Source organism: Gopherus flavomarginatus, chromosome 2 (genome assembly GCF_025201925.1).
Source record: "Gopherus flavomarginatus isolate rGopFla2 chromosome 2, rGopFla2.mat.asm, whole genome shotgun sequence".
NCBI lineage: Eukaryota > Metazoa > Chordata > Testudines > Testudinidae > Gopherus > Gopherus flavomarginatus.
This window is the reverse complement of record NC_066618.1, coordinates 280,217,337-280,238,091: the sequence shown is the minus strand read 5'-3', so window position 1 is coordinate 280,238,091 and position 20,755 is coordinate 280,217,337. Positions and strand designations below refer to the sequence as shown.

Below are 20,755 nucleotides of genomic sequence, written 5' to 3'. Positions count from 1 at the left end.
TGGATAAATAGAAGCCATTAGTCTTCAGGACATCAATCTAGAGCATTCTGCAAACATTGACTTATGCAAGCATGTGACAAATGAAAAATCAAATTGTTTACATTGAGACTGTTTCAGGTCACCCTTCTGGTTTATATTCTATTCCACACCTCCCCCGAACTTCTACACACTAATTCTTTTTCTCCTGTTATGCGGGTTTTTTGAGTGTCTCATCTTTGGCTTTCATCCAACCAGAGAAATTTGGGTCACCTTGTAACAAGTGTTTAACCACCTGATTGTATAGCAGGCACTTAAACACTTTCAAGTTTAGATATTTGCATTCCATGGCACTATTAACTGTTGCAGCAGAGTAAAATACTCCAATATTGACCTTGGCTTTGGATATAGAAATAAAGGCATCTGCAGGATTTGATTGCTCTTTGTGTTTTTTCAACAAAATTAGTGCTTTAATTGACTGTCTGATAAACCCACTTCAAGAACAGATGGAAGAGTGGAAGAAAGTGGCCAATCAACTGGATAAAGACCATGCAAAAGGTAGTTATAGAGGAAAAACACTGTAGTATTATAGGACAAGGTTGTAATACAAGATTTCTTCCTAACACGGCACTTCTCCTTTTACTGGGTATTGGGAAAACCATATTACACTTGCTTAAGATCTATACTAATTTTCCTCATTATTTTTTTAAAAAACTACTTAGCAAATATAGTTAGCTAATTCTTCAAGCGTTACAGGCTTAATTTTGAAGCTACGTGCTGAAGAGTCTAAATGAACGCCGTAATGGGCTGTTTTCAGCATATTACTAAACCTAGGTGAATCGTCTCTTGTAAATTTAAGTCTGGCATGGTGTTTTTCTCAGCAATCTCTTGCTGCGTGATGCCTTGTCATGCACTCTGCTGGGGATATGGGACCCACCACTCGACAGCCCTGGGATTTGCAGACTACCTGTAATGTTAAGGGAAGCCTCAGCCAGATATAGTGTTTTCTATTTTACAGTTAGTGGATACTAATTTTTGAACACACATATTCTGAATCAGCTGACCCAGACTCTCAGATTCATTGCTATGTGTGTTTTATTGCATGTGGGTGTACCCTGTGAGCACTATTTCTCCCAAAACCTAAGCTACAGACACTACAAAATGTCAATCTGATTTTTAAGCTGCTCTGATTAAAAGTGAAAATTCTTGTTGCTGTGCTAAAATTTCTAGTCTAGGGAACATTTATAGTGTCTTAAAACAGAGTCTTTTTTGTAAAACAAAGACTGAACCAAGTATCAAATGTGTTGATATACAGACTGTGTTTTTTAGAGTACAAAAAAGCCCGCCAAGAGATAAAAAAGAAGTCATCAGACACGCTGAAACTGCAGAAGAAAGCTAAGAAAGGTAACTTTCTCCATATTTTTATCACTGAGATACTTTCGCGAAAGATTCATTGGCAAAAATTGCCTAGCTATAGGATGTTCTGTGGAAACCATATAGTGTCACATCTCCTGTCATGGTGTTCTAGTAGAAAGCATAAAAGCTGCTGTGTGTTTTAAAGTGCCTTAAAAGAGTGTGAAAAATCTCTATATACAAAATTGATCAGCAGAGAGAGTTTTTAAATGGAATATTTTTGGTGGTTTTTTTCATGTTTAGAAACTGCTAACGTATGACTTGTGCTGTATTATACATGCAAAATTTCCTGGAAGCTTTGGAATAGTATAGAAAAACTATTATGCAAATGCTCTATAGTAGTTATAGAAGGAAATTATGCTGTTCTCTCTTTTCCACCCCTATCTTTTACAATTTATAGTCTCCTAAACTTTCCATTGTTTGTTACAAGATTCATAAAATGATAGCTGTAGGAAGCTGGTATTGGTCGCTGTCAGAGAGTGTACTTAGCAATAGTAAAAAGCCAGAAGATGAGGTAAAGAAAGGCAGTACAATAGTTTCCTCTTCCTCCTCCCCAACAAAATTCCCAAACTCTTTCTCTTATAATCCAGTGATACAATGTTTAGTAGCAGAATCTGTGGTTTTTCACAGTGGTTTGTTCCCCATTGGTGATTTGTCAGTGCTTTATTTTAAATTGGCGCCTTCTTGAAGTCAGAAGGCTGTGGTGGTAACAGAGTGAGGTCCTGAGCTCTGCTGAGTGATGCACAAATCTCACCAACCCGTAAGTTTCATATTCTTACTACTGCCTCCGTACACTTGCAAAACTGGACTGGAAACCTAGCAGGACCAGGCTCTCCTTACTTCCTGGTCCTGTGCTCTCTGATATCAGCTGGGTCCGAAGAACGCTTTGGACAGGTCTCCTGTTGGAACTTATACTTCCCATGCAGGCTGAAACCTGGAAGTGTAGAGCCAAGGCAAGTAAGTGGTAGGATGTGGAGTTTCCTTCACTTTCAACATCTCGGAGATTCAGATGAATTCATGTTTTATCCAAGGCATCACTAACTTCCCTTTCTGACCACTGAGTTAGCAGAGATTATGAACAAGTATTCTAATGGATGATCATATGACTAAATTATTTCATAGTAAATAAATTGCTCTTGAAGCTTCTCTAGCTATTTAAAGGAAGAATGGAATGGAAGGGGAAAAAACTAGCAAAAGACTGTAAAGTAGGGGATTAGCACAGTGGGCCAGCAGTCTTTGCCGGTATCAGGAGTTCTTCTGTGGAAGAATCCAGTATCAAATCATAATCTCGGTTTAGGTTCTTAGCTTTGTTTACTCCTTGTTTGAGAAATTGGCTGATTTCAGTCTTAATTTTATCGAACTAGTGTATGCTGTTCCCCTCCCAACCACCTGCAGTCCCCCTTTCTTCTTCATTGGATACCATAAGCAACCCTGCAGTGCATGGCATCCTTCAGATGGAGAGTTACAGAGAATGTGTCCAGAGTGGAACCATCTTTACAAGTTTTGTCTCAGAGGTTATTTCCTAGCGGGTTATCCCTTGCTCTCTCCCAAGCTAGCCGGCACACTCAGTGGTGCAGAGACTCCCTGGAGATAGGGTGACCAGATGTCCCGATTTTACAGGGACAGTCCCAATTTTGGGGTCTTTTTCTTATATAGGCTCCTATTACCCCTCACCCCCATCCCGATTTTTCACACTTGTTGTCTGGTACCATGCTTGGAGAGAAGGAACACTTAATGCCTTCTCTGCTGGAGCATGGAGATGTGTTCAGTGCTGTCTTGTCTAGTTTCTTATACCAGGCTCATCACCGTAGTATCTGAGCATCTTCCAGAAAAGCATTAAGCAAGATAACGGATGTGTGTGTTCTCTTATCCTGTCTCCATGTACAGGAGGGTGTGCAGTGGAGGGTGTTGCCTTTATTTTTATTTAATTTTTTTAAAGGAACCAGAGTAGAGTTGGCCAAGAGATCATCAGCTCAATGTGGTGTCTTGTTTTATTTTGTGAAAGGATTAAAAGGGGAAAAGTAAAAGGCCATTTGCATTAGTGTCTCCATCGTGACACAGATTCCATGGTGGTAATACTGTGAGTAGGTACTGGTTTAAAAACCCAGTCACCCTTTCTAAATGTTGGCACCTTGGGATATGCTGTCAGACTCCTTACTGAATCGCCCATGCTGGTGTGCAGTGCATTCTTGGGACACTTCAGCTCCCTGAGTCGTCTCTGTCTTGAAGAATCACTTGGATCCAAAGTTTCTTTAAGGTAGGAACTGAGGACAAAATTAGTGGCAAAGGGAGCAGCAAGGGAGGTTGGAAATAAGAACAAAGGAAGCCAGCCAGATAGCCAACCCAATACACAGTGAAATCAGGGTCCACCATGTTTCTTAGGAAACCTTTGTCCCTTCTCTCTCTCTACCTTGAGTATTTTTACACAGCTACCTAGCTACAAACTAAAGCTTAAGTAGAAGTGAAAAAAATGAATTCCTTTGTCTGTCGGCTCAGCGGATCACACACACAATGGAGAGGAGAATAGCTACTTCCTCTAACATTTGAAAAAACAACGAAGTGTAGAAGAAAATAGGTGTCATATGCTTTCTCTTCTCCCTATCCCCTGCCTTCTGATCCCCAGACTTGAAGCATCAAGACATTGTCCTTAAAATAAAATACGTGTCTAGCTAAAAGCAGGCATCATGAAGGCACAACTGTTTTTATGCTTCCTTCTGAATATCTGCTTAATGTGCCTCAGTCCTGACTGCATTATTCTTGCTATCAATCTGCAGTGTCTTATAAGCAGAAACTTCTAGTAGTGACAAACTGAAGTAGAGCTTGGTAATTAAGTGTCAAAGCTTTTACCAGGCACTACATTGACAACACTGAGCTAATTCCATTCTAGATAGAAGCAGGATTTGAACCACAATCTCTAGAGCGCTGAGGAACTAACAAGTGTATTAACTTTAAAATCCAAAAATCTTGACATCATGACACGTTAGTTTCAAATGAATATCCATGTACTCATACCAGTATGTCCATCAGCTGTTTCTTCTCCCCTCCCACTTCCTGTTAGTTGTAAATTCATTTGTCTGTTACATCTCTCATTAAAATTGAGCCCTTTCCAAGCAGGAACTTACTCCTTTTGTTTTCTGTGATGTTCCTAGCACACTTTTGAGAACTATAAAACAACAAATAAGATAATCTTTCACCTTCCACTCCTCAAATATATTTTAACAAATCTTATGGTCTGAGATGGGTAAATGGAGCAGTGCTGAGGTCTGGACCTAGATTAAATTTAAGATACGATTTGGTGCCAGAATTTTGCTAGCTTTGCATAGCAAGATTTCTGCCACAACTGAATTGGAAAGTAGACCCCTCTTGGCTTTGGACACAAACTATATGGGTGGCATTGGATCCAGAGATTTGAGTATAATCTTCCGCCTCAATACAATGCATCCTTCATCCCCGTCCCTTAGAATTCAAAGAGGGTTAAATGTATTTGGTCCATCTCTTTTTGTTTTGTGTAGACTATATTCCAATCTCATGTGATTATGTGGAAACTCAATTTTGGACTTTCTTGAGATCAGTAATTAGAAATTATACCGATGGCATCAGTGGTGTTAATTGGGATAAATGTGTTTCCTTTTAAGATGAATGAGAAGCACTAGAACGCTAAACTAAATGAATGATTTTAGGATTTCTTTTTCTGAGTTTGCAAAAAGGTATTTGGCAAAAAGGTAGGACTTTTATGGAAAGGGAAATGGAGATTTTACAACTTTCTTGGGAGTCTTTTTGTTTTTGTACATTGCAGTCATGTCTTGTGGCTGCTTTATGACAAACTTATTAAGACTATAGGAAAAGCATATGTATTAATTGATCTACATTTTTCATTTATTTTTGTTTGTTTCCAATGGATGTAATTATATGTTCCATCTTTAAATTGCTCTCCTTTTGTACATTGATCTCTTTGGCACCAGAAAAATCAGCCCTTCCCACTTTGTGTACTCCGTGTGCATAGGAACTGATTGAGTAAAGCCCATAAGTATGTGCTTAAAATGAGGTGTATACTTTGTGTTGTGATGAATTGGGACCAGGTCCCCAGCTGGTGTAAACTGTCGTAGCTATTTTTGTAGATGTAAAACATTTGAGGGGGTGGGGGCTGGCGTGAGTTAACATTGTTAGGCACATTTTAACTAAAAATCATATTTTTAAAAAAAATGAATTAAAATCTTAGGATATAATTGAAAAAAATCTAATTACATCTAGCTAGACTACTCAGATTTCACTATTGCTTAATTTGTGTTTGATAGGTTTTGCTTTCAGGATCTTTGTGGAGCATTGGGTTAGTCTAAGGGCTACAAACACTGCAAGGGAAAATGATTACATCTGAAGCGTTTTCAGACAGATAAATCTTTTTGGGGAGTGGAAGCAATTAATAGTCAAAAATCCTTCTCCCCCCAAATAAATTTTATAAAACTTATACAGAACCTGCATTTTGGATCAAAACTACACAATAAAGTCCCTTTAGAGCACTACTTACACTTAATATACCTGAATGGGGACATCTCTCATCCCATCAGTAGCCAGTGTCTAAGTTCATGACATGTAGGGCTAATGGTAAAGCAAATCTAATGCATTTACTTTAGATACTGATTCTCTGTACTTTTGAGTTACTCAGCAGTTCTTGAGAACTTGCTCTTCAGAATTTTAGTGTATATATTTGAGATTTGCTTTTTATTAAGTCACTTTACAAGCCCTTTAAATTCTTTGTTTTTTTGGTTGGACAAGATAAAATGCTCCCATTTTTAGGATTCCTTTTGTCAGTTGATTTTGACATTTTAATTTCTGAATTTTTGTCACAGCTGTAGAATATTAAAGATGATTGTGTACCTGGCACCTTTTCTGAAGGAGAAAATAAATATTTGCATGCCAGTATTATAGGGATGGCAGCCATATAAATATTTAAATAGATTAGCATTTTGTTTAAAATCTCTTAGCTCAATTTTGCAATGCTTAGTACGGAAAGCTCTCATCAACTCTCACTGGAGTTGCGTGCAGGTAAAGGACCTCTGATCAGGTCCAGTTTTAGAATGTATCTATACTAGGATTTTCCCCTTTAAAGTAAGCACATGTGCTACTGCAGTGCATGCAGCTCCAACCATAGGCACTGACTGCCCCTTTGCCCGGTGGGTGCTCGGCCCTGTCCTGCCTCTTCCCACCCCTGCACTGCCCTTGCCCCACCCTCGCCCCACCCTCATTCCACCCCTTCCCCCAAGTCCCGGCCCCTGTCCCACCTCTTCTCTGCCTCCTCCCCTGAGCACGCTGCATTCCCGCTCCTCCCCGCTCCCTCTCAGAAAGTCCAAAGTGCCACCAAACAGCTGTTTGGCGGTGACCGGGCAGGAAGCGCTGGGAGGTAGGCGGAGGAGCGAGGACACGATGCACTCGGGGGAGGAGGAGGTGAAGAAGGTGGGGGGAGTTTGGCTGCTGGTGGGTGCTAAGCACCCGCTAATTTTTCCCCGTGGGTGCTCCAGCCCCGGAACATCCGCAGAGTCGGCGCCTATGACTCCAGCAGTGAGAATTTAGATAGAGCTGACTGCAGTACAACCAGGCTTGGAACAGTGATTATTGCTAAACTGAAAGAAACAACTTTTAGAAACTTTTGGAGAAAATTGTAAACAAAACACCTAGGAACATGTTATTTCTCACACCTCTATCATGTAAGCTCTGCTGGGGACAAAATGAAAATAAAGGTGTTAGGGAAATCATTGACAGGAAATCTTGTTTTGATACTCCTTCCTTTTATCTTGTTTAAAATCCCAACTTGCAGAGGGTTTGTTTCCCCTTCGCAGTAGCAGGCTTCTGACATTATTGTTTACTGCATCAACCTTTAGCTTATAAAACAGCAGCAGAAAGTATCCTGGAGCGTGCTGCAGTAATCAGTGCAGTATCTCAGCATTTCAAGGACTTGAACTACTGTTATATGTATCACTGTTGCTTTAAATAGAGGGACAGGGAAAGTTAAACCAAAGGACATTCACTTCATTCTTGTTTATTAACTTAATGAGTCTGAGAATTAACTATATATAGCGTGTGCTTTCTTTAAAGGTCAGCTACTATGTTCTTGCTGTAAGTTAAACAATGTTGATTTTAAAAAGTACTAAATGGATTTAAAGTTAAACTCCCTTTAAAATATAACTGCTTGGCATGTAGTGGGAGGTTTGTTTATTGATGAGCTGTTGTAAATCAATGCTAGCAGTTTTTCCTTGATACCAGCACTTGAAGAAGTGAAAGTAGTGTAATCTGAAGTGACTTACTCTCTTGTCCTGGAGCTGATATTGATGTATAAACACTAGGAATGCTGGAATACCAGTTTGACTTTTTTTATTTTCCTTTTTGTATCAATTTTGTATCCTGCAATTTCTCATCATGCGTACCTTCCCGCCAGCTGAGGCTCTGGGTAAGTCTGTGCTGTGCTGTATCCCTGGTGGCTGGTTGGTTGTAGTCCTTTCTGTGGCCTCCTCATGGTTGTCTAGTCTCCACTAGCTGCCTAGACTTTAATTTCTAATTAAAATAATAAAATTAAAATACTACCTATTCTCAATGATCTTGAAACTCCACAATCATTCTTTTAATTTTCCTTTTCTTTGCATCGAGTTGGAACACTGTAAAAGGGAAAAAAAATCTCTTTTGTAGTAGCTAAATTGTAGGTTTATTTTAGAAAGAGATTAATATGCACTGGTTAAATCATGCCATGCTTGTGAGAGAAGTTACATTAAACACACAATCTGTCGTCAGGGTGACACTCAAATAATTATTTGTTCTTATTGCCAGTGTGATTTTTAAAGTCTAGAGCTAAAAATCCTTTGTGTTGTTTTTTTGTAAACCTGTTACCTGAATCCCTTTTAAACACATTGCATGCACTTTTATGATTGATTAGTAACAAATTATACTGATCTTTCAAAGCGGTGGAAATTGGAATCTTCTTTTCTGCTGCTTGACTAAGTCTTAAATCTACTGAATCAGAGGGTGATCTTCAACCGTAATACTGGAAATTGAAAACGATTGTCCCGCTAAGAGTCTTTCAGTATTTTTCTCCTTTTTGAAATTGTACTTTGCATTTTTCTTGGGCTTATCTAAATCCATAAGTTTGCATTACTTAGAGCTGGCCCTATAGAGACAACTAACAATTTTTGCAGCATTAGGGACTGATCCAACATCATCTTGGAGTCACTAAAAAGACTCGATTGATTTCAGTGGGAGTTGGATTTGGAATTAGTTTCTGAAGTCAGCAGTAGCAATAAGCTGTGGATAACAAGGGGAACACAAGTGGAAGATGGTGTAAGAGGGGTATCCACATCTTCCTGTATTTGGACAATTGTTTACTGAGGGTCAAGTCCAGAGAGGAAATCCTCTGTCCTGTCCACATCACGCAAATCATACTACGCCTCCTAGGTCTCATCCTAAACAGTGGAAGTCAACATTGGTTCCAACTCAAAGAATTATGCTCAGTGGGGCCCCGATAGATGATGAATTAGAGAGCTTTTCTGCCAACCAAGCAATTCTCGTTGATTCACCACCTGTCTAGAGCTGCAGTCTCAACCCTCAACCACAGCCTGAGTGGCTCTGAGGTTGCTAGGCCATATGTCTGCATGCACGCAGGTAGATCAGTATGCCAGGCTGCACCTGTGTCTTTCCAGATGTGGCTGAAGTTGATCTATCATCTGAGCCGACATCCCTTTGGGCAGACTGGTCCGACTTCCTCCACCGATCCTAGACTCCTTACAATGGTGGATGGTTCAGGGCAATGTGTTCCAGGGCATTCCTTTCACTCAGTCCCAACTGACCAGGATGATTGTCATTATTGCTTTCTTAATAGGTTGTGGACTATGGGGGAGGGGGTGTTGCTGAAAGTTCAAGACCTATAGTCAAAACGGGAAGCTTCTCTGCATATCTATGTCCTGGAGCTTTGTGCCGTCTACAATGACTGTCAGGCCCTTCGAGATCACATCAGGGACTTGGCATTGCACATTCTTACCAACAATGCTACCACAGTGTATTACATGAACAGACAGGAGGAAGCAAACTCCAGCGTGGTGGTGATCAGGCTCTGACAGTTTTGCTCTGGGAAGAACGTTACCCCCATGGCTGATCACTTACTGGGATCCAGAATCACCTGGTGGATCACTCCAGCAGGAATTTCTCCTTTAATCATGAGTGGTCTCTGAATCCCAGTATCCTGCAGTCTACTTTTGCAGTTCAGCGCATCCCAACAATCTGCCTGTTCACCAGCTGTTTTGCTCTTGAGGGGGTCTCAGTCCAGGCTCCTTGACCAATGCTTTTTACCTGAGCTGCAATCAGCACTCCTGTATGCCTTTCCTTCAATTCCAGTCATCCTGTAGGTCATTCTCAAGCTGAAATTGGACTGTGTCAAGCTCATTCTCATTGCTCCAGGATAGCCAAGACAGTGTTGGTTCTCCAGCCTCCTTGCATTATCAGTTCGGCTTTCCACATCTCTTCTTCTTCATTCTGACCTCCTTATTCAGCACCATGGTCAGGTTTTGTATCCCACACTCAACTTCCTGCATCTCTCAGCATGGATGTTGCATGGTTACATGAAGAGGAGGAGGAACAGTTTTCGGTGGCGGTCCGCAAGTCTTACTCAATAGTAAGAAGCCCTCCACTGAGATACCTCTTTGGTCAAGTGGAAGTGGTTCTCAATATGGTCGCTAGCCCAGGGAGTTAATCCGAAGCTGGCTTGTATCTAGGATATCTTGGAATACCTGTTACACCTTCAGTCTTCTGGTCTTAGTTCATTGAGAGTGCACATGAGAGCGATTTTGGCATTTCATCTGTCCATTGATGGAAGATTGGTGTTTTCAAACCCCATGTCAGCAAGGTTCTTGAAAGGAGTCGCTCATCCCCACCTGCCACTTAAAGAGCCAATTCCTTTTTGAGATCTTAATACTATCTCAGCAGCTCTTGTGGGGCCTCCATTCGAGCCTCTGGCCGCTTCTTCTTTTCTCCAGTCTGTCAAAAACTGCTTTCTTTATGTCATTAAGATCTGCAAGGAGATTGGGTGAGTTGTAGGCTCTGATGGTGGAGACCCCTTAGGAGGAATTTTCTAAAGACAAAATAACCCTGCAACAGCACCCTACGTTTTTATCCAAAGTGATTACCCAGTTTTACTTGAATCAAACGATATATTTACCAGTATTCTTTCCTAAGCTGCATTCAACACCAGAGGAACAATGTCTTCACACATTGGATGTCAAGAAATTTTTAGGTTTTTATCTAGAGAGGACGAAACCTTTGCATTCCTCATCTCATTTGTCTGTTTCATATGCAGACTGAATGAAGGGACAAGCGGTCTCTTCACAGCTGATCTCCGGGTGAATAACTTCCTGTATTGTGACAGCCTACAAATTAGCCCAGATTACGCCTTCTCAAAGGGTGCTGCGAGCTCATTCCACAAGCACCCACGCAACATTGAATGCATTTCTAAGTGACATTCCTATATTGGACATTTGCAGGGCTGCCACTTGGTTCTCTGTGCATACTTTTATACGCCACTATGCCATATTGCTGCATCCAGATCAGCTGTAAACTATGGGAAGGCAATCCTGCAGTCCTCTAACCACCCTTATATGGCCAGAGGAGGGAGTGGGGCTGCAGGACATGAGCACTGCTCCTATGGATACTGCTAGGCAAAGTTCTCCAGCTCCGGTACCCTGGGCACGCACACGCATAAGTAGAATACACATCTGCATCACCTCAAAAAACAACGGTTATAGATAGGTAACCTTTTTTTCTTGATATTTGCAGGAATGGGGTTAGGGACTGGATCAATTACTGGGCTTCTAAGGATTCTGTTCTATAAGGTACCTCAGGCATTCCTTAGAGATTCTGGAGAAGGTCATTTGCAGGCCAATATAACACATTGGCTTTTTTCCTCTTTTGAAGATAGTCAGATTAATCCAACAGAAACCATTTTTTAACAGGCTATTCTGACAAATTGCTGATACTATTGTATAGTTTCTTCCCATCAGTCTGAAAACAGTTCCGTGGTTCTTTTGTTCTTGGACTACACCATAGTTGTTTGTTTGTTGATTCACTGTGCAGTATTGACAGTAGTTAATTATACTGGAAGGTCAAAGTGCACACAATTGCCATAGGAGAAGACTAAGGGGTGAGTGGCTGCAGCAATTGTTTTTTGGTGTTATTGTTTGTGCTCAGCTTGTAAATGTGTAGTGTAAATTGTGTCATTTTGTGTAGAGTCCAAATTAATAATTCAATACAGACACATGGAAAGAGTGGGGAAGAATCGGTGAGCCAAAAGAGTGTGCAATGAAAAGTAGTTTTAATTGGACCAGCATATATGGTTGTATCTATCTTGTCTACACTAGCAATACCTGTAGTGTCCAAACCTAAATAGTGAGTGCATTTTATACTCCTGGGGGAATTCTGCTCCGCTGCACATATGCAGAATTCATGTCCCCCTTGTAGATTTCTTTGCATCCCCACAGAATATGATGGGGAGGCAAAGGGATGCCGCGTGAGGGAAGGGACTGGGTAAGCCCATGGGTGTCGTTTGGGGGGGGACATTGCCTCCTCCCAAGCTGAGGCGAGGTGGGGGGGCACGCAGGATCATGTACCACTGCCCCACCCATTTCAGCGAGCACAAAACTGCTTGGCTGAAGGAGGCTGGTGCTCTGCTATCTGACTCTGAAGCATGCTGCCTCCTGAGTCCTAGCACCTGGCTTGTGTACAACTGTGAGTGCCTGTGGTGGGGCAGGGCAAAGTGAGTGAGGGACATGAGGGAAGGGGGATGGGATGGTGGGAAGAGGCAGTGGGGAAGGAACAGGAGTGGGATAGGGCAAGGGAATATGGGAGTTTCGGTGAGGGGGTGGGGCGGAGGACAGTGGAGACAGGAATGGGGGAAGAGAAGAGGATAGAGGGATCGGAGGCGAAGCAGGTGCCTGGCATGCGGCATCCCCTGAGCAGCTAGGGCTCTTCTGTTAAGCAGGCCTATCGAGCGGAGCCCCTTGCACCTGGACACTCTGACAGGCCCCCTGCACCCAGACCCCCTTCCCACTGAGCCCCAACCAGCTGCACCCACACTGCCACCTCATCAAACCCCACTCCCGCAGCACCCAGATCCCCTCACCAAGTCCTCCGTAACCAGAGCATCCCTGCTGAGCCCCAACCGCCTTCACCTGGCCCCCACTGCAGAGTCCCATTGTGCCTGCACCCGGAACCGTGCAGTGAGCCCCTGTGCATCCAGATGCCCCCACTGAGCCACCCACACCCAAATTGCCCCACACAGAACCCTCTAACCCCACACCTGATCCCCCACACTTAGCCCCTCTATGCTTAGATCCTGCTGGGCTGAGCCTGCCCATACTTGGCTCACCTGGTGCAAAGGGGCAGGGCCCTGGGGTGTTCCTGGGGCAGGCCCCACCCTTGCACTGTGTCAGGGTTGGTGCAGCCTCACTGCTGAGTCTGTGTCCCGAGGGGGTTTGGAGCTGCAGAGTGATCTCCCGTCTCCAGGCACCCAGTGCCCTGTGCTCCCCACTGCTATGCTGGAGCCTCCACATTTATTTATTGACAGATAAAATTTGCAGAATGTTGCAGAATTTTAAAATATTGTGTGCATAATTTTTAGTTTTTGGTGCAGAATTCCCTCAGGGAGTAACTTATAAAATAATCCATCGTCAGTTCTGCAGTTGAAGCTACCTTTTATTTAAGTTGTAGCACAAACCTCAGTCATGAAAATGAGTTGGAAATTAGAATTATTAGTTTTTAGTATGTTGCTTTCATTAAACTTTTGTTTTAATAGATGATTATTTAGGATTCAGGCTCACAAGCACATCCAGCTGCAGCTCTCACAGAGTACTGTGAAGCCTGTGGTTTTAATGCATGTTAGCCCTTGAAAGCTCTTGCATGCCATGCTACTGATCAGAGCAGCTGCTTCAGTAATGCATGAAAGTAGCATATTAAGACTGTCCTGTGGGTAACCATGGATTCTTGTTAATATCGATGAGAAGCAACCCAGCAGCTGTGGTAAGCTCTGTGTACAGTTCATTAGACGTGTACCTGCCTGTGTCAACCTCTTAGTCCCACAACTGCCTGAACCTTCTGCTTTCGCTACCAGCAGAGTGGAGTCAGGCCACAACCACTCACCCAGCACCTCTGCTCCCTGTCAGCAAAAATAAAGATTGAGAGAAGAGTGAATGGACAATAAGAAGCCTTTTGCCTTAAGAAATCTTTCCTCGGGGTCAAGCAAGTGATTGGTCCCTTTCTGAGCGTGCACCTTAGTGTTCTGGAGAACTACCGTGTTGATGATCTTCACTCTCATTGTTGAATGGTAGAACTCCAAATCAGACCTTTCTGTCTATCTCTAATTTCTATTCTGTCAGGTCATGCAATTCAATACCTAGCTGGGGCAGGAGTGTCCCCCATAGTATGTTTTTCACTGCCGTGTCTAATCCGGTATTAAATGATGAAGCTTCACTGGACATTTTTTCTATAATTTAATAATTTTATTCTGTGAATAGTTAGCCTGAGGCCTTGTCTATGATAAAGAGATTGATCCATTGTTAATGCTCCCTGTTGATTGCGGTGTCCATGTTTCCATGAGGAAAAATACTTTCAGTGGTCATGGAGGCAATTGAGGTTTCCCTGGTAATTCAGGGGGGAAAGCCTCAGTCAACTGACCTTGTTAATTCAGTGCCAGTGCAGATGCATGGGCACAGCTGGCCACCTCTCATCTCTGACAGCAGCGGGAGCTGACAGCTCCTTCACATGCATAACACAGTGGAGTCAGGTTGATGAAGGCAATAGATGGGACATGCCTGGTGATCTGCAGTCTAATATTACAACCTCAGAGTTTTTCAAAACGTGTACCACAATGTATCAGGAGTGCAGCCTAGCGGTAGCACTGTGCCATTTCGCTGGGGTTCAGACCCAGTTCCCGCACTGGTAAGGCCTGGGAGTGCTGCAGTTGGCAACTGCCACTGCTTTTTCGAGTAGTGGCCCTATGGGTGCTCCACTTCAGGTGCGCATGTGCCGCTCGAGCCCGTGATCAGAGCTTTTCTGTTGGCAGTGTTTGTTTACCCCTCGTGTGCTCTACACAACTTCATTCCACTCTCTGAGCATACATAGGGCTACGTGGGTGAACTGACCTCCGTTCCTTCTCTACCGCCTTGGCCTGAGACGGGGCTTTAGCATGTCTGCCTCAGGTGTGCCTCAGTGTTCTCTGTAGCTGTTGTTTAGTTTACATTTGGAGCACAGCATGAGGTATAGCGAGCATTCATGAGCCAAACAGAAACTGCGAATGGAAAAAAATCTCTGATTAAGGGCTCAAAAGGCACATGTGCCCCTGAAGTGGAGTACCCATAGGGACACACATCTTGAAGAACCACCGTTACCGCACAAAGTGAGTAACCTTTTCTTCAGGAAGCAGAGAGGGTAGGCCACACATAGCTCACAAGCCCTATCTGCTGGCTTGTTAGGTTCTGTGTTGTGGAGTACAGAGGGTCTTCAATGCAGTTTTCCTGTCCAAGGAACAGTCATTAGGAGGCATCCTGCCCACAGAGGTTTGTCAGGTTACATAAAGGAGCAATACAAGAGCTTTGTAAAGGCATAGGTGGTGCCAGAGATGCGTGAGGTTAAAGAAACTTTATGTTGAAGGGAATTGGGCTAAAATACACTGAGTCTGATTCTGGTTACTCCTGACTTACACGAGTTACTCTGTTGAAGTCAGTGGAGTTACATTGGTATAAGCCAAGTCATTTATGCCAGTGGTTCTCAAAGCCAGTCTGCCGCTTGTTCAGCAAAAGCCCCTGGCGGGCTGGGCCTGTTTATTTACCTGCTGCATCCGCAGGTTTGGCCAATTGCGGCTCCCACTGGCCGCGGTTCGCCGCTCCAGGCCAATGCAGGCTGCGAGAAGCAGCGCGGGCTAAGGGATGTGCTGGCCGCCCTTCCCACTACCCCCATTGGCCTGGAGTGGCGAATTGAGGCCAGTGGGGCCGCGATCGGCCGAACCTATGGATGCAGCAGGTAAACAAACCGGTCCTGCCTGCCAGGGGCTTTCCCCGAACAAGTGGCGAACTGGCTTTCAGAACCACTGACTTATGCACCAAGTAATTAGTGCCGGGTTTTTTCCTACATAACTTTTAAACAATGATGATTGAATTTCACCATAATTTGACCTTACTGCATCAGTGGATTCGTACTGAAATTGATAATGCATCTATTACCACTTTTACTAATAGACCTATGAATTTAACCTAGAATTTCTGTGTTCATCCAGGGCTTTCACCATGCACAATTATATCTGATGCTGAATATTTATAGTAGCTCTGACTTGCTGAAACTGAGTCATTCATTAGTTTCCACAGTTCAGTTAATGACTAATATTTCGCAATTGGTAGACTTACATTTGTGAGCTACTGTAGATTTAAGGCACTTACAATCATTTTCAAAATTCTTCTCAAAATATAGTCACTTAGTATTTTCTTGTGTGGCGTCAATAATATAATCCTCAATCTGATAAAAAAGAAAAACTCTAGTGTAATGTAAATGCTATTCTGATCACTGCTTCTAATTACAAAGAGATGAAATAAAAATGATTTGAAAGGTATTAAAAAATAGTCACATAGAAAGTTACCATCTTGCCTATCTCAAGAGGCAGATGAGGACTCCGAAAATGTGAGTCTGTTCAGGAGTCATTTGAAATTAGGGTGGATAAAAATCCATGTTTTTTTTAAAAATCAGATATTTTTACTTTTAATTGGATTTCTTTGATTTTGTTTGTGTAAATTCTAGTTTTTCTTTTTAAAAATCTATTTTAAATGAAATCTGAATTTAATACTACTTCTAATCTCTTAAAACATTTAAATAGAAAAAAATATACTGAATCCATGAGTCTCTTTAAAAAACGTTTTGAGTTAAAGCTGCTTTTCTATATAAAGAGAGAATCAGGAAAAACATCTAACTTTTGCAGTCTAGCTTTATAAATATGGCACAATAGTAGTAAATAAGCAATATATCCTTCACCGTTTTCTAAACATACTAAAAATGTACAGTTAATAAGAATCTGAAAATACTAAACTGTATAGTTGCTTAGATAAATGTATATCGTTATAGTGTACCCTCCTAAGTAGCCAAAAATACGTACCAAATCTGGTGTGAAGGCAGCATCAGTTGTAAATCAACATGGTTTCATGGTTATATCAACCAATGAGAATGCACCTTTCTTTAGAAAATAACTGAAGTACAAATGGAAAAGTTGAATAAAATTGATTATTTAAATTGAGGCTTTCCACTTGATGCTTTAAATTGCCTTGGTTTAAATCAATCCACACTGTTTCAAATCAGTTTGCCAAAAAACAACAATTGTTAATATTTCACTTTTTGTGGGAGGGGAACTTGGTAATTCTATAATTTCACAGGACACTATTAAATTAACTATTTTTAAAAAGTTATAGACCTTACTGTAAAACAACAGTGAAAGTCTTAGGGTCTGGTCTTAGAAAAATCCTCTGATGGAAATACTGATCAGTTGATCTGACGCAGCTGGTCAAACACCGATTGTGTGTGTCCACACTGGTAATGCTGCACCAATGTAAGTCCATGCTAGCACTGCACTGCTTCAGTTGAGGCAGATGCGTTGCCCATTGGGAAAACATCAGAGAGATTTTCACACTGTACAATAATGCACAATTTTCTCTCTGGATGACACACTCTGCCTGCAAATGGATTAGTCTCAATATTTATGTTTTTATTATGTTAGAAAATTATGACTAACTCATTGTATTTTCTACATGATAATTTAGTTTGTGATTTGTGCCAGGCTGTATTTGGATGGAAATTCAAACTCAATAAAAATGCACGTCATGGGGTGAAAGGGATGGCACCTTTGACTGATTTTTTCCTTTCAGTTAATTAGGCAGCAGATAGACACAAGTGACCAACTGGCTGCTGCTGATCAAAAAGGAAAGTACCTGGGTTTTATAAGGCAGGGAGGAGTGGACGTGAAAAGAGGGTGGTAGGGAGCTTCCTGGGAGAGGGGCAGGAACAGCAGGAGAGAGCAGCTGGAGGTAGAGAGGAGCAGCTGGGGAGCTATTTGAGCTGCGGCTGAGCTTGTGATAGGATTCCTTTGGGAAGCAGTTGGGGAAGTCGTCTTGAGGTACAGCCTGAGAATCCAGAGAGCAGAGGCCTCAGGAAAGGGGCCTGGATAACCCAGAGGACTCCAAAGGGAATGAGAGACGGTAGGAGCTGGAGAGCACTAAGAAACTGTAAAAACAACAAGGAGTACTTGTGGAACCTTAGAGACTAAAGATCCGTCTACACTACCCACCAGATCGGCGGGTAGTGATCGATCTATCTGGGATTGATTTATCGCGACTAGTGTAGACACGATAAAATTGATCCCTGATTGCTCCACCGTCAACTCCGGAAGTCCACCATGTGAAGAGGCGGAAGCAGAGTTGACAGGGGAGCAGCAGCAGTCAACTCACCGCCGTCCTCATGGCCAGGTAAATCGACCTAAGATACACTGACTTCAGCTACGCTATTCGCATATCTTAGGTCGACCCCCCCCCCAGTGTAGGCCTAGCCTAATACATTTATTTGGACATAAGCTTTTGTGGGCTAGAACCCACTTCCTCAATGCATGGAGTGGAAAATACAGTCAGCAGGAATAAATATACAGCCCGTGAAAAGATGAGAATTGCCTTACCAAGTGGGGGGTCAGTGCTAACAAGGCCAGTTCAGTTAGGGTGGATGTGGCCCATTTCAGCAGTTGACAAGAAAGTTGAGAAACTGTTAGCTGGGGAAATTGAAGCCAGACCTCAGAGAAGGGGAAATGTGAAAGGGAAATAGACAGGCCTTAGACACCAGGAGTGTACCCAGTGGAGGACCTAAGAAAGAGACTTTTATTTGAAGCTGCAAAATAGAAAGACCTTTAGAAAGGAGGGGCTGTACCCAGTAGGGTACCAGGACAAAAGGGACTGTGTTTGAGCATATTGTATATTAATAAGCTGATCCCCAAGAAGGGGTGTTGGCATATCACATAGGCCTCAGTGGACTTATTGTGGAAGGGAAACTGAGTGCCGCAGAACAGCTGTGCTCATTTACAATGTACAAAAACAGCATTTAATTTTTTTTATTAAATAAAATTACCTTAAATGTTCTGGATACATAAGGAAAAAAGTCAGTTTATCAAAAACAGGTTTTGCATTTAAACCTAATTTATTAAACAGAAGAAATACTATCTGTAGTTAGTGAATTGTACTGATTGTTTCTTGTCACCATGTCCTTCAGGATTTTAGAACTAATAGATCTCATTCTCCAAAACAGTTGTTCTCAACCTTTCTAGACTATTGTATCCCTTTCAAGAGTCTGATTTGTCTTGCGTACCCCAAGTTTTACCTCACTTAAAAACTACTTGCTTGCAAAATCTGACATAAAAATACAAAAGTGTCACAGCACACAAGCTTGCTTTCTTGTTTTTGCCATATAATTATAAAGTAAATTGATTGGAGTATAAATATTGAACTTGTATTTCAGTGCAGTACTTGAGCCTGTTTTTCACTTGTCTGAAACCCAAGCCCCAGGCGATGGGGCTGAAGCATGTAACTGAGCTTCACGGGGCCCGGGGCAGTTGTCCTGCTTGCCACCCCCTAATGCCGGCTCTACACTTGTGATTCCCCAAACCCATCCCCAACTCTGCTTTTTCAGCTCCCATTGGTTTCTGAACTTTGAAGCAACTAGTCACTGACGTGAACTAGCTGAATCAACTGAAATGAAGAAAATATTCTCTCTGCACCTGAAGCAGCAGCCACTGCTGTCGAACTTGGTTTAGCACTTCAGAAAATTCTAGTTCCAGCTGCTTATCCACTAACTTCTACCAGTTCAGTGGCTTGACTTCTTTTAAAACTTTAGCAGCAGGTGCTGGCTGGTGAGTCTTGCCCACATGCTCAGGGTTTAACTGATCGCCATATTTGGGGTCGGGAAGGAATTTTCCTCCAGGGCGGATTGGCAGAGGCCCTGGAGGTTTTTCGCCTTCCCCTGCAGCGTGGGACATGGGTCACTTGCTGGTGGATTCTCTGCAGCTTGAGGTCTTCAAACCAATTTTGAGGATTTCAATAACTCGGTCCTGGGTTAGGGGTTGTTATAAAAGTGGATGGGTAGGGTTCTGTGGCCTGCCTTGTTCAGGAGGTCAGACTAGATGATCATATTGGTCCCTTCTGACCTATGAGTCTATGAGACATATGTTGCTTAATTTTTTAAAAATGTAATTTATTAACAGCATATAATAAGTTTAAGCCTTAACGTACATCGTCATGCTTTCATGGAGCTGGCTTGAGCCTGATGATCAGCTGGCAAGTGCAACAGGACAAAGGCCCAGTTTTGCCTAAAAAGTTGGGACTTCCAGGGTAGGGCTTAAAAAGGGGACTGTCCTGGCCAAAACAGGACATATAGTCACCCTAGGCTGTGGTAAGAGCTTCCCAGAGAGCCCAAGCCACTGTGGGGAGTCTCAGCCCCTCCACCTGCCCTGAGTGGATGGCCCAAGAGCAGCCTTTTCTTTGCTCCTCGGAGCACAGTGTCTAGGGCAGGTGTCGGGGCTCTCCACAGCAGCCCATTCCCCGAGAAGCTCGTACCACAGCCCAGCTCTGCTTCTGGCCTGAGCTGGGGGCTGGGCCGTGGTGGGAAGGGGAAGAACAGGAGGCAGGGCCCCATGCTAGTGGTGAGGGGGATGGGGAGACTCAAATATTCTTTGTGCCCAAGGCCCCAATAAATATTAATCCAGCTCTGCGCCGATATCTTTGATTGGCCTTGCATCAGATAATTATATTTTTGGTAGCTTATCATTTGTTATAAACCAGTTTGACAGAGCGTATATATTTATACTAAGGATTCATTCCGCAAACTCTGTTTAATTTTACACGCTCCTCAACATACTTGATCATTCAAGATGTCGAATGTACTCTACTGTCTCTAAATGTGCTGGCATCATAGCTTCTCTGCTGCCCTACATCATTAAAGCCACAGAACTTAGAGACTGGCATGTAATTCAGTGCCAGCTTCGCCTAGCCCACAGAAATAACTAACTCATATTGTACTTATCTCTCTATAAATCTTTACTGACAAACATGCATCTTAAGAGATCTCTACAACAGTTTATACTGGCTGTGCTTTTCGGTCAACCACTTTAGTGCTAGTTGTTTGAAACATAGAAGGTGCAGTTAGCTAGAGATCTATTCAATGTTTTCTCTTCGGCTTGAGTCTAAAACAAGTGAAATTGAATTATATATATTTTTTCAACCCATTTTAAACTCTAGTTTTTCAGCCCCTAAGCAACAGGAGCCCTGAGCTC

General features: G+C 42.6%; 1 protein-coding gene across 12 annotated transcripts in view; it reads left to right on the top strand.

Annotated features, from left to right (window-relative positions):
• The window catches only part of MTSS1 (MTSS I-BAR domain containing 1), a 176,995-nt gene that overhangs the window by 131,895 nt on the left and 24,345 nt on the right, over positions 1 to 20,755 (top strand). For all 12 annotated transcript variants that reach the window (XM_050940835.1, XM_050940828.1, XM_050940837.1 and 9 more), the window contains 2 exons: positions 443 to 534; positions 1,306 to 1,380. In XM_050940835.1, coding sequence (XP_050796792.1) covers positions 443 to 534; positions 1,306 to 1,380 — 167 coding nt within the window. The remainder of the gene's footprint in view (positions 1 to 442; positions 535 to 1,305; positions 1,381 to 20,755) is intronic.